The sequence below is a fragment of the Capra hircus genome, chromosome 9, assembly GCF_001704415.2.
Source record: "Capra hircus breed San Clemente chromosome 9, ASM170441v1, whole genome shotgun sequence".
Classification (NCBI taxonomy): Eukaryota; Metazoa; Chordata; class Mammalia; order Artiodactyla; family Bovidae; genus Capra; species Capra hircus.
The window spans coordinates 89,741,264-89,755,578 of record NC_030816.1 but is presented as its reverse complement, the minus strand read 5'-3'; the positions used below and the strand labels follow the sequence as shown (position 1 = coordinate 89,755,578).

Here is a 14,315-nt window from a genome sequence, read left to right as displayed (position 1 = left end):
GACTTACATGTCATCCCCAGGAAAAGGTCTATCATCTTTATCAGACGCCTGTCTCACTGCCTCTTTTTCTCTCTTCTTTTTTTCCTTCTTTTCCTTCTTTGAGAGAGTTCTCTTGAAGTTCTGGATAACACCTTCTTTTTCCTGCTTTTCAGGTCCGTTACTTTGAGCCTTCTGATAAAAGCAACATTATCACTCCACTGCTCCGACACAGAATCACAGAGAACCATCTATGGGGATCTAACTGCATCTCACATGCTACAGCCGGAAACAGCCACTGGGGCAGGGAAGGCCTGGGATGAGAGATGGGCTTTGTCTCAACTGTGCCAGCGGGTACTCGAGTATACTGATCCACACTTGCACACTCAAGATCTCATTTTACCAAGTGAAAATTTCACCTAAATTCAAGCACACAAGAAAACCCAAACCCACTAAGAAAACGGGTGGGAATCACACCAGCTTATCATTTTTAATGAATAAAAATCCAAATAATTAGTAACTTAAATGAATGGAACCTAGTGGAAATACAGAAATAACCATTTGAAACATTATCTACTTTATAGATGTTTCCTTTAATGTCAGAAGAAATGTCAAGAATAGCCCTAAAAAATTGGCTTTTATGAAGCAAAGTTGTTAAGTATTGTGTTTACACAAAAACTTCTAATTTCTTTTCCAGATCTTTTTTTGTTTTTTTTTTTTGCTTATTCTTAATTTACAACATGACCTGCATGCAGAAACAAATTATTTTTTATATGACTTAATAGGCTGGCTGGTAAAGAATAAAAAAAAGATACAAGATTATTTTATGGGGAAAGAAAACTGCCTTCAGCTGTGCCGGCAAGCACCTCCATCTCCGTGCAAGCTGCCTGGGCCCCATCCAGTCATCCCGACCCTAAGAAGGGCTCTACTGTACACTCAGCAGGACCCGGGGCCCCACCAAAAGGCACACCAGCTGAAATCACGTGGTTAGTCGCTCAGTGGTGTCTGACTCTTTTCTCTTTTCGAATCCATGGACTGTAGCCAGCCAGGCTCCTGTGGCAGAAAAAAGTTATCCATTCTGACTTCGTATGTGTTTACCGCAAAGGTGACAAGTCCCGGGAGCACAGCTGTGTGTCTGGATCTTCCACATGGGACGCTGACGTCACACAGACTGCAAACTGCCGCCAGAAGCAAACAGCAGCCCTTTTCCCAGATCTACTGGGAAATTTAATGTAAGATTTTTCTCAAAATACCCTTAACCTCTGCCTTTGCTATCACTTGTCAACACTGAATTCTAGTCTGTAAGAGGCCAGCTGACTCGAAACAGAATTATAATCATTTTAAAGCTATATTTCATAGTATTCCACATGGAAAGAACAGCGGCACAGGAATTCGTCTTATTAACTGGGAAAGTTTCAGACTCACTCTATTACAGCACTCAGAGAAACTCAAGAAGCTTACAAAGTAGTGACTTTCCATACAATAACACGAAAAAGGTCTTAAACATGCCTTACTATTAAGCTGTATCTGAAAGTTCACATTTAAATAGGTTATTCAAGTTTTATTTTCCCTTTTGATTCTTATTAAAGCATATTTTGACTTTGTAATTTTGGGGAAAAAAACCTGAAGCTGATTCCTTGATCATGAAGTCTCTGAGTGACAACAGTTTACATGATCCTTTGAAAAGGAGAGAATAATAATATTTGGGATTATTTCATGAAATAGAAGATGAAGCAGGGAGAAGCTGGGCTACTCTTACAGTACTTTCCAGGAGGAAGGTGAAAGGGCAGTTTAGGGAGAGAAGCGAACAGGAGAATGAGCCCTGGGACCCCCAGTCAGAGGCGGCCCTGGAACAGCTTCAGCGAGTCCCCCGGCTCTCACCTTTGCAGGAACGGCATCGTTCTCATTCTTAAGGACAAACCTGCCCTCTCGGTCATCTTTATTCCAGTTCAGCTGCACAACCAGGGGTTTCTCATCTATATCCAATCTTCTTTCTTCTTCACAGCATGAAAGAAAACAAGCAAGCAAAACGCCATGGTCACTTAATGGCGCTGGTCAACACAACATCACAACATTCTGATACACAGCAAACTCCACAGACGAAAAACGTCTCGCAACCTTCCTTCCTTACTGATAGACCAAATGCAGTTCAATTGCTCTCATGTGGAAGTGACCGTTTCAATGACTAATTCAGGATTTTGGTGCTACTGTACGTAGAGCTACCACGTGTCCAGTGCCAGAGATGACCAGGCACAACTTCTGACCACATTTAGAATCTAACCGGGAAAATACGAGAAATACACATGGCCTAGGAAAAAAATACACGTAGGGCCTTGCTATATGTTTATTTCTGTAAATCAAGTTCTCTCAGATACAACTGGAAAACGAGACGTTCCACTGATGGATGAGGCTCTTCTCACCTCAGCGTTACGTGCCGACGAGACGTGGCCCTGGCCCACCAGCATCCGTCCTGGCGTGACCCCTGCCGTGACCCCTGCGCTCCTCCTCCCCCGTCCTGACTCCTGCTCCAAAACGCTCAGCGCTCCACACTCACACCCCTCCCCCCAGCAAGCACCACCCCACCGTTCTCTAGATAAAGGGCTAAGAGTCTTCTTCCTTCCTTATTTGAAATCTAAAAAGCTCCTTGCAGCCCCCTGAGGGCCCCCACACCTGACCACATACTAGGAGGTGAGAGCTGGCAAAGATTATCCAGGCAGAGGGCAGCAAAGATGGGCAATCACTGTGGAAAAGGAGGCGGGATCAACCGGATGAATCAAAAAGATTTACAGAGGCTCTCAGTAAACGTTACAGATCAACAGCAATGTTAACTACCAGAATACAAGACAAACAAACTCTGAAGTACTATTGTATCAACAGAAGATATGAGAAAAGAGTAATAAATCGGAGATTGGGCCAAGAAGTTGGAAATTCCTGCTTCAAACCAAAATTACCAAGTTGATCAGGTGGCAAAATGTGCGCTGGGTTGAAATCCCTCATAGCACGTTTTTAGAGAACGAATATTCAGTCTAAACTGTAAACCTGCACAGAGGGAGCTGCCCTGAAACACCTGTGCCAGACAACCGCATGAAGACAAGCAAGCCAGGCCCCTGCTACAGTCTACAGTCCACATCACGTGTGCCTGACGACTCCATGCAGATACAGCCAGGCCCCTGCTAGGGTCTACAGTCTACATCACCTGTGCCTGACGACTCCATGCAGATACAGCCAGGCCCCTGCTAGGGTCTACAGTCTACATCACCTGTGCCTGACGACTCCATGCAGATACAGCCAGGCCCCTGCTAGGGTCTACAGTCTACATCACCTGTGCCTGACGACTCCATGCAGATACAGCCAGGCCCCTGCTAGGGTCTACAGTCTACATCAGGTGTGCCTGACGACTCCATGCAGATACAGCCAGGCCCCTGCTAGGGTCTACAGTCTACATCACCTGTGCCTGACGACTCCATGCAGATACAGCCAGGGCCCTAATACAGTCTACATCACCTGTGCCTGACGACTCCATGCAGATACAGCCAGGGCCCTAATACAGTCTACATCACCTGTGCCTGACGACTCCATGCAGATACAGCCAGGGCCCTAATACAGTCTACATCACCTGTGCCTGACGACTCCATGCAGATACAGCCAGGGCCCTAATACAGTCTACATCACCTGTGCCTGACGACTCCATGCAGATACAGCCAGGGCCCTAATACAGTCTACATCACCTGTGCCTGACGACTCCATGCAGATACAGCCAGGGCCCTAATACAGTCTACATCACCTGTGCCTGACGACTCCATGCAGATACAGCCAGGCCCTAATACAGTCTACATCACCTGTGCCTGACGACTCCATGCAGATACAGCCAGGGCCCTAATACAGTCTACATCACATGCGCCTGACGACTCCATGCAGATACAGCCAGGGCCCTAATACAGTCTACATCACCTGTGCCTGACGACTCCATGCAGATACAGCCAGGGCCCTAATACAGTCTACATCACCTGTGCCTGACGACTCCATGCAGATACAGCCAGGGCCCTAATACAGTCTACATCACCTGTGCCTGACGACTCCATGCAGATACAGCCAGGGCCCTAATACAGTCTACATCACCTGTGCCTGACGACTTCATGCAGATACAGTCAGGGCCCTAATACAGTCTACATCACCTGTGCCTGACGACTCCATGCAGATACAGCCAGGGCCCTAATACAGTCCACATCACCTGTGCCTGACGACTCCATGCAGATACAGCCAGGCCCCTGCTAGGGTCTACTGTCTATGTCACGTGTGCCTGACGACTCCATGCAGATACAGCCAGGGCCCTGCTAGTGTCTACTGTCTACATCACCTGTGCCTGACGACTCCATGCAGATACAGCCAGGGCCCTAATACAGTCTACATCACCTGTGCCTGACGACTCCATGCAGATACAGCCAGGGCCCTGCTACAATCTGCAGTATCTTCTGGTCAAGTGAGAACAGCAAAAGCCTTTAGTTTTCCAACTGACTTCACACAAGAAATTCTAACATGGAAAAGGGCTGTGAGAGGCATTTCCACAGCACTGGGCCAGCGCTCTGTCCCCACACGGGCTGAGGTGCCAGGGGCTCACTAGGCACATGTCACCCGTCCAGGGAGCACGCGCTGAGCCTGCCAGAGATGGCAGGAACCACTGGCCCCTGCGAGGCTGAGCACTGTCTCTCCTGCGGGCGTCCCACCTGTGTCAGGTGCGTTTGCCACAGCACTGCGGAAACCAGGAGATTGGGATGCTGCCTCCACCCAGGAGTGGGGCAGGGGGCGCCCAGGAGGTACGCCCCCCCATCAGGGAGCAACTGGGACTGGGACGGAATGAAATCACCAGTTTTCCTTTTATGTGTACTGTTTTCCCAAATAACCAACAAGCTGTTAAGAACATAAATCCTTATGAACTTGTCTGGATCTACGCAGTAAAATAAAGTGTTAAGTATTTCCTTTGGCCTGGGGATGCCACAAAAAATTCCTGACACACTATGGGCTCTGTGACCCGAAAAAGACTGAGGCCCCGCACCGGGCCCACTCCTCTGAGGGCTCACACCCACGGCGTCCTCCTCTCTGAGGCCCTGTGCCAGGCCCGCTCCTCTTGAGGATTCGCACCTGCAGCCTCCTCCTCTCTGAGGCCCTGCTGGAGCCATATGAAGGTGCAGGACACAGGTGGGCCAGCCTGGCTGAGCATCACCAAGGGGACAGGGCTGGGGCTGGGGAACAGACCCGTGCTTCTTTACACACCTTCCTGGTGTCTTCATCCCATACAAGTAACACAGCTTACTTTTCAATTAAAAACAAATCTAGCAAAGAAAGTTTAAGGAAAAAATATTCTTAGAAAAAAAATAATAAAGCCCATTCCATTTTTAGATCTCAAATCCCAACTGTAGATGTCATTCCAAAGACCTCACGTGTTCAAATGACCAATGGTGCAGAAAGAAGCGTGGGAAAGATGAGAAATACTATCCTCCTCTCTGTATGCTATGCACAAAGATTCTGAGGTGAAAGGAAAACTCAGCCTCAGAGAAAACATCCAAAATCGGGAAGATCCTCTCCAGTCAAATTTAGTCTAGGTACGATATAGGCAGGTGATACCCTAGTGAACTTGAAAGAGTAATAAACAGATATGGCCCACCTAATAGAATGCTGGCAGTATGTGGTGATAACTGAATTCCACACACTACAAAAATCCAAGCCCAATTTCAGGCAAAGAAAGCTACACTTCAGGAAGAAAACTAACTAACTAAATAATGTTCAAACAGGTTTTATGGCTAGAACTTAAATAGGCATTAAAATAACCTTTGTGCTATCTGTAGTTCTTTGTTTACAACATTAACTGGATTTTGCTTTTTTTTTTTGGCAGGTGACTCAGTATTTCCAAAGCACTCATAAAAATTTAAACATTTCTACATTCCTCATCAGTTCAACCTAAACTGCCACATGATACACAGCATACATATCAAACCTTAAAACAAGGAGCAGAAAGAGTTTCCTCACGACGCCTGTTCTTCCCAAGAACACGGTTCCTGTTCCACAGAACAAAGACGCTACAGCAAGACTGAAGGTCCACACTCACACAACAACAGCTATTTCTGGCTGTAGCAAGACTGAAGGTCCACACTCACACAACAATGGCTATTTCTGGCTGTAGCAAGACTGAAGGTCCACACTCACACAACAACGGCTATTTCTGGCTGTAGCAAGACTGATGGTCCACACTCACACAACAACGGCTATTTCTGGCTGTAGCAAGACTGATGGTCCACACTCACACAACAACGGCTATTTCTGGCTGTAGCAAGACTGAAGGTCCACACTCACACAACAACAGCTATTTCTGGCTGTAGCAAGACTGATGGTCCACACTCACACAACAACGGCTATTTCTGGCTGTAGCAAGACTGAAGGTCCACACTCACACAACAATGGCTATTTCTGGCTGTAGCAAGACTGAAGGTCCACACTCACACAACAACAGCTATTTCTGGCTGTAGCACTATAATCTACAAACAGAGTCACACGAAGCATTTCTGCAAAGTCAAGCAGCCCCGTGTATCATCAAAGGAGGTTCTAGACCTGGAGAATTCAAGTATGAAACACTGCACTCCTCATCTCTGGAGAAGAAAGCAACTCCCCAAACTGCACCTGCGAGGAACCTGCTGGGACACCTCACAGACACACTCGAGCTCTGCCATCTGTTTCACGGCTCCCTGGGAACAGGCCGGGGCAGCAGTGGAGCTGGGCCCCAGGGAAGCGAGCGCCCCGCGGCGAGGACGGCGCCCGCGGCCGCCCTGCACACTGACCTCCGCTGACGTGCACCTCGTAGAGAGAGTACTTGGGTGACGACAGCATGCGCATGTCGGGGCGGAACTTCTCGGCCAGCGTCTCCAGCACGTCCTGCGTGGTGGCGGTGCTGGACACCCGGATGCATTTCGTGGCGAAGTTCCCGGCGGCTTTATCTTGAAAATAAAACCTCATCACTCCGTGGAACTCCAAATCCTGGAAGGAGAATGAGATGATACATCTTGGAAAAACGACAGCCTATAAAAAAGAGACGCCTTCAAACTTAGTCAAGTGACTCGGGACGAGCTATTTACAGTCTGCCTCCCCCCGAGTGGCTCAGGGGTCAGGTCCGGCGGCAGAGCACCCGTGTCAGCAGCAGCTGCCACTCAGACCAGGGCCCTCAGCTAGGGCCGGGCACCGCTTGGTCGAGTCTTTATAACCACCCAGTGAAGCAGATGCTACGATCAAACCCCAGCCTCAAGATCTGGCCACTAAAACTCACAAAGCCTGAGTATCCCGTTCAAGCAGGATCAAAGCAAGTCCAGAATTAAGCCTGGATGCAGTGAACTCCGAGGTCCACACCCATCTGACCCTGAGGGCCCGTCTGTCCCGAGATTTCAAAGGGGCAATGAACACTAAGGCCAACCCCACCATGAATGTGAATGAATGGAAACTCACTTTGGCTGAATGTAAGTATTTTCAGTATGAACTACTCGCCCCAGATCAACAGGCACAATGTGGATTTTTCTTAAAATTCTTTGTTTTTTAATAATCTTACTTCCAGAGAAAAGTACAACAGATGCCAACCAAAGACCACTCCACGGGAGGCCAAAGCCCACACACGGGACCTTGGGCGGCTCCTTCCCAGGGCCCCTCTGCTTTTTCAATCAATCACAGGTTTTACTTAGGCAACACTCTTGCTGCCACCGCAATACCAAGACTCAGGAGTTCACACCCAGGGGCAGGGGCCTGCTGCGGCACAGAGCACCCGTGTCTATCTGGTGGGCCACACCTGACCAGACGATACTATGCCCCCCGGGACTTCCTGAACAAAGCGCAGCTCCCTGCAGACCTCCCCGGACACTCCCAACCCCGAGGCTCCCTGCACAGCCGGGCACCAAGAGCCCCTCGGCGGGAGTCCTCAAAGCTCCCCTCCCCTCCCCCCACACGTCTTCCCACATCCTCGAGCATCCAGAGCCACCTCCACCCTAAGAGCAGGCAGGGGAGCCCCCTCAACCCTCCTCCTCGCAGAGGTCCCTGCGGCTTCAGAGACCCTCACAACCACTACTATCCACATCCCAATCTGCCAGCCTGCCCTTCCCGGAAAGGCACCATCTAACGAATCTTCACCTGAAGGGACAGGGAGTATTAGCGTGGGCTTAACGGCCTATTTGAAAATTAAACTGGACAAAGACACCTTCAGACACATTTCCAGCCCCTGGGTTCCTCCTGGGTCCACCCGACTCTGCTGCGGGCCGCCCGCCCCTGTGTTCCCCTACCCTGGGCTAGGAACGCCAAGGATCAGGGCTGTATGGGAAGGACAACCCGAACCACAGACGCCGGGGTGAAGCCGGGCATGGGCACAGGGTGGCAGCTGAGAAAGCAAGTCAGGAGTTGCCTGTGTGTGGCCCAGGCCAAACAGCCAAAAATCAGGCTGATAGTCATTTTAAAAGAAACCTCTCTACGATGCTCTTAAGGAAACGATTCTCCAGGCTTGATCAAGCCTAAATAAAGAGGACTATCAAAAACTACCTTTGATTCGATTTGCACTAAATAAGCATTAATAAATAACCAGCAGTTCAGTTTGCCAGGTCTCCGTAGCATCACACTGGATCAGCTAAGCAGAGTCGTTGCTGGGCGAGTCCCTTAATAAAGGAACACGTTAGCTTTCTGCTCAATTATTCAGCCAGTTTCGGCCAGTGTGCATAAGTCTACAGAATTTTATCAAAGCTGAGAAGACATAAAATCAAGCTCCTGAACGTTAAATTGGGCAGGCAGTGACCAAGCTACCAACCAATAATAATCGTAACTGACAAATGTTACAGGCCATCATGTGCCAGATTCGGACGGTCTTCAGCATTTAGTTCCCCAAACTAAGAGGCAGGTGCTGCCATCATGCCCACTGCGCAGGGGGGACAAAGAAGGTCCAGGGAGGCCAAGCGCGAGCCGCCGGCACACAGCCGCCCGGCGGCCAGCACCCCCGCCCCGCCCCCACTCCCCGCCCCCAGCGCTGCCTCCTGGCCCGCAGTCCCTCCAGGGCCAGCGGCGTGACCCCGCCGCCGGTGCTCCCCAGCCAGCACTGCAGCTCGATGCACAGAAAGGCGGGGCGACCTGACAGACCGTCCACTCGGCTCCTTTCCTCAGCGGTCACTTTTCCCGACAGGAAAACCGTCTTCTTTCTACCTAAAGGCACATCCTCACCTTCAGATACATTCTTCCCCGAGAAACACGATCACCCACGGTCACCACAACGGTAATGAATCCTGCTCGGGGTTGCGTTACCACTCTTTAAACAGAAGTGTTCTTGTGTTTATCAGAAGGAATACAAGAACAAAAAAGAGAGAGAGAAGGCTCGTTAAGAAATTACACACACAGTCAAAACGAGGAGCAAAGACACACAGACAGAGGTTTGCTTTTCAATATTTTACGAATACCTCATTAGCCAATGAAACTGATAATCAATCGGTCTTCTTATCCAAACCAGAACAGCCCCAAATTTCCTTCTGTTCAAGCTACCGAGAACCACCTGCTTCAGAGCTTAAACAGGCTAATAACCAGGCTCTGTTCGCATTCTTCTCACCGCTTCCAGCATTTCTAGGAAAACCAGGTCCCAGCCTGTAGCCCAACAACGCTACCTGCAACAGGCAATCACCTTTCCAATTCCCTCGTTTACAGGACCACTACTTTATCTCATACACACACCTTATTCCCAAGGCTGCTTCCTCCAAGACAGCTGTGTGCCTTCAAAACACAAACATTACTCTGCATAAAGCCAACAGCCAGATGATGGCCATTTACTCACACAGTTAAAAACAGCAGTAACATTTGAATGCCAACAGTTTAGGTAGAGAATGGACAAAATACCTGATTACGGGTTTTTTAAAGTCGTATAAATACTATTTTTTTAAACCTGTATAAACTACTTTTTAAACTGTTTTTAAACCAGTACTGAAGAGCACTTTTTAAAACTGTATGCATTGCATTACCTATAACTTCTTTAGGACAGATACTCCCGAAGGCTCAGCACCATCTGGAGCGGACCTTCGCCCACCCCTCCCAGGGAACGTGCGCCCCCGCTGCACACAGCCTGCCCCTGGGGCGCCTCACCGTGCCTCGCGGGCGCTGGGTTTCTACAAACGGCGGGGCTGAGGCTTGCCGGGTGTCACATGACGGACGGCTAGCCCTGCTCAGCACTAAAGTGTTCTGCAATGGAGGCAGGTAGGCTCTTTTCTCAGACATGGTGCTACTACACACTTACAGACTGCAGGACTGTGTGAACGTGACTGTTACTTGCAGCCGGAAACCAAACAAAGGGGTGAGCCTGGCTACACGCTCTGGACCGAACCCACTCATCTGGGGCGAGCCGGGGCCGTCCTCACCCGGGAGCGTGATCCACCGCACACGCCTCACAGGTCTGCGTGATCCAGTGATTCTGGTACGGCTCCTTGTCTGAAAACAAAGGCACGCTCTCTCACACATCCCAGTGCACGCCTCCTCGAGGTGAGCCAGCCACCGTTCTCCTAACATCACCAGAGCCGAGGTGGAGCAAGCTCACTGAACGTGGGAAAAGTCACCTTTCAGGGGAAGATTTCAGAGTTTTCTGGTCTAAAAAACTGACTCCAACACACACACCCCACAGAGAAAGCACGAAGATCACCGCTTTATGAACTCTAACAAACCACCCTGTATCCAACCACGTAAGCGTTGTAAGTAAGACAATTCTCGGCCAGAAAACAGCCTGCTGTGAACACCGATCAGCAAACATGGCTTTCAAAGGCCTCAGTTACGGCCGCCAGCACCATCTACTCACAACCGTCAGCTTCCGAGGCAGGCTCCCGCGCACCATCTACTCACAACCGTCAGCTTCCGAGGCAGGCTCCCGCGCACCATCTACTCACAACCGTCAGCTTCCGAGGCAGGCTCCCGCGCACCATCTACTCACAACCGTCAGCTTCCGAGGCAGGCTCCCGTGCGCCGTCTACTTTCCCCGTGCGTTCCGCTGGGAGACGCCGGTGAAAGCGGAAACTTACCCAACCCCTTAGTCAGCATCACAAGGGGATGATCAGTGAAGTTCTCCCCACAGTCCTCTGAAAATCTTTAATCTCTGTATTTGAGTAGCTACCACACCATATGCACTGGGGATGTGAAAGACGGCCACCTGTCTAGGCCAGGGGTTCTCCCCAACTTTGTCCGGGGTCCTCCAGCAGACTGGTGAGACCTATGCCACTGCTCTCAGAATAAAAGTGTTAAATGCATAAAGCACAGAGGGTTGCCAACCGAACAATCACAGTAAAACGCACTCATCAGGGCTTCCCTGGTGTTGCAGTGGTGAGGAACCCGTCTTGCAATGCAGGGAACACCGGACAGATCACCAGTCCAGGAAGATCCTGCGGAGCAACCCCGGAGCCCGGGAGCCGCACTCCTGAGCCCCCACCCCCGGAGCCCGGGGGCCGCACTCCTGAGCCCCCACCCCCGGAGCCCGGGGGCCGCACTCCTGAGCCCCCACCCCCGGAGCCCGGGGGCCGCACTCCTGAGCCCCCACCCCCGGAGCCCGCCGTTAAGAGAAGCCTCCGCGAGGAGAGGCCTGCAAGCCGCAGCCGGAGCGGCCCTACTCGCCGCAGCCAAACAGAAGCCCGGGCAGCAGTGCCAGGCCCGGTGCAGCCGGTAAAGAAAGACTCTTCACAAAGCCCAGCGGCTGAAACACTGCAGACCTGTGACAGAGGGTGAGTGGCCTTTACTAACATACCAAGTACGGTCTAGACCTGACTTTGGAGAAGGCGATGGCACCCCACTCCAGTACTCTCGCCTGGAAAATCCCATGGATGGAGGAGCCTGGTAGGCTGCAGTCCACGGGGTCGCTAAGAGTCGGACACGACTGAGCGACTTCCCTTTCACTTTTCACTTTCATGCATTGGAGAAGGAAATGGCACCCCACTCCAGTGCTCTTGCCTGGAGAATCCCAGGGACGGGGGAGCCTGGTGGGCTGCTGTCTGTGGGGTCGCACAGAGTCGGACACGACTGAAGCGACTCAGCAGCAGCAGCAGACCTGACTTTTGTGCATTTAAAATTTTACAACTTCAGTTTTGAAGGAGATATGAGTATAAACTTTAAGTGAAGAAAATGCTAAATTTCAGTTATAAGCTAATAAAACTGTATTTACTGAAATTAAGATGTCATTATTTTCTCATGCATGGAATGCATCTATAGCCCTCAAGTAAGAAGGCGTCCCTGGAGCAGCTCCAGAGATGACAAACACGCTTGACAGCTACAAAATATTGCCGTCGACAGAAGCGAGACTCATCTCCTGTCGCTTTGCCAACTGGGCTGAACTTCACCCACTGGCATCCCTGAGCCAAACCCCAATCGGTTTGAGCATGACATTCTGCACAGGGGCAGTGCAGACGTCCCACGCACTATGCACTCCGGGGTGTGGGTGGGGACAGCGGGCAGGACGGGCCCAGGACTGCAGCTGTGGGCACCCCTGGGCTCCTCGGGAACAGCCATGCGGTGCCTGGACCACCCCTGGCCTCCACCTACCAGACGCCAGCAGCACCTGCCAGCTGGGAGATCAGGGTGCCTCCAGACACCGGCCTGGGCCCCTGGTGACGAGCCGGGGCCCTCGGCAGCACGGTGCTTCTGTTCTTGTCCCTCCAAGCACCCGCCTTCCTGCGGCACGATCCCACCTCTCTCCTGAACAGATTCCTGCTCCAGCCTCCGAGCCGCAGTGTCCAGACGTGGTCGGTGAACTCCAGGTGCATCTAACCAGCTGCACATGAACTGCTAACTTAACATCACACCTGTGACTAATGCGATTTAAAGGGACACAGCTTGACGGCCCACCTAAGACTCTCGATTCACTGGAGGCTTCAGTAAAGGGATGAGTCTTGAGTCGCTGCCGCCTCAGTCCACCTGCAGCCTTGCTCCAGCTCAGCACGAGCCTGTCAAACCACAGCCTTGACTACAACTAGCCACCTGCTCCCGGGCTCCCCCCACCAATCAGGGGCAACGAATCTGCCTGTAAAGCAGGAAACACAGGTTCAATCCCTGGGTCGGGAAGAGCCCCTGGAGGAGGGCATGGCTACCCACTCAGCATTCTTGCCTGGGAAATCCTGTGGACAGAGGGCCTGGCAGGCTGTGGTCCTTGGGGTCACAAAGATGCGACCTGGCACAGCACGATCACCTGTTCCTAATTCATCTCACCATTCTCAGATCCAGCCCTTCAGCTGAAGAGCCGGACGAAAGACATGGCTGAACTCCTTGATAACGTCCAGACACATCGTGACTAATCCACTTCCCTCATCTACAGAGCTGGCAGCCCACTCTCTCAGGCACACACACGGTGACGTCACTGCGTCCGCTGAGCCGGGCCGATTCCTGTGAGTGGAACTGCAGAGCCTTCCCAGCGCCCCGCTTCCTTTCAGGCTCACCATAACCAGAGAGCACTCTCGGGACAGTTTGGGTTCATCTTCACCGCGTTAGAAGGCACAGTCAGTTCACACACCGCTTTTGAAACCTATATCCTGTAATAAACATCTTCATGGAAACCCATACTTTAAAAATTATAGATGTCATCATAAGGCAATTTAAGGAATGTAAATAAATTTGTCTACATAAAAATAAACTTTCATTTGGGGGGAAAAAAGGCATGCAATAAGTAAAGCCCAAAGACAAGTGACACACTGGGGGAAAAACATTTCCAACCTGCATGAGAGAAAGAAATCTAAGGTATACAAAGAGTCTCTACTATATGAGAAGAAAAAAACAACCCACCTTAAAATGGATTTAAACCTCATGTTCACAAAGTGAATACGACTCAAATAGGAAAAAGGATGAACCACTTCCTTAAAGACAAAGTGACCATGAAACTTCAAAGTAAGGTCACGTTTCTCAAAGTGGTGAACGTCTAACAACCCCTGCTCTTGTGGGGTGGGTACAAGACGCATATCCACGGAGCAGGCCTGGGGCAACACTCGGCAAATCGAGACGCACCGGGCACAGCGCGCCCCTTCTGCGGGCGCGTCCCGAAGACACGCCGGCAAAGCCGTGCACTGCAGCACCGGTGGTGATAGCAAAGGTCTGGAAACGGCGCGGCGAGGACGCCGGCTGGATGAACTCTGGCCCCTTCACATAATGGAGCGAAACGCTGCCGCTGCGCCGTGACACGGGCCGGAACACAAGCACCCACTTCCGTGGACACAGGACACAGCCGCGTGTGCGACGGCCACACAGCCACGTGTGCGACGGCCAGCACCTTACACTCGACGCCCGAGCATACCTGCAGAAAGAAACCCTCCCTAAAGTGGACAGGC

At 51.0% G+C, this 14,315-nt stretch overlaps 1 protein-coding gene across 14 annotated transcripts in view; it reads right to left on the bottom strand.

The window, feature by feature from the left end:
* The window catches only part of AFDN (afadin, adherens junction formation factor), a 111,690-nt gene that overhangs the window by 74,124 nt on the left and 23,251 nt on the right, over positions 1-14,315 (bottom strand). For 7 of the 14 annotated variants that reach the window (XM_018053469.1, XM_018053478.1, XM_018053473.1 and 4 more), the window contains exons 2-4: positions 6,807-7,002; positions 1,858-1,973; positions 8-171 (exon numbers count right to left, since the gene is read on the bottom strand). In XM_018053469.1, the coding sequence (XP_017908958.1) occupies positions 8-171; positions 1,858-1,973; positions 6,807-7,002 (476 nt within the window). The remainder of the gene's footprint in view (positions 1-7; positions 172-1,857; positions 1,974-6,806; positions 7,003-14,315) is intronic. The other 7 variants (XM_018053471.1, XM_018053475.1, XM_018053480.1 and 4 more) reach the window with 3 other exon arrangements.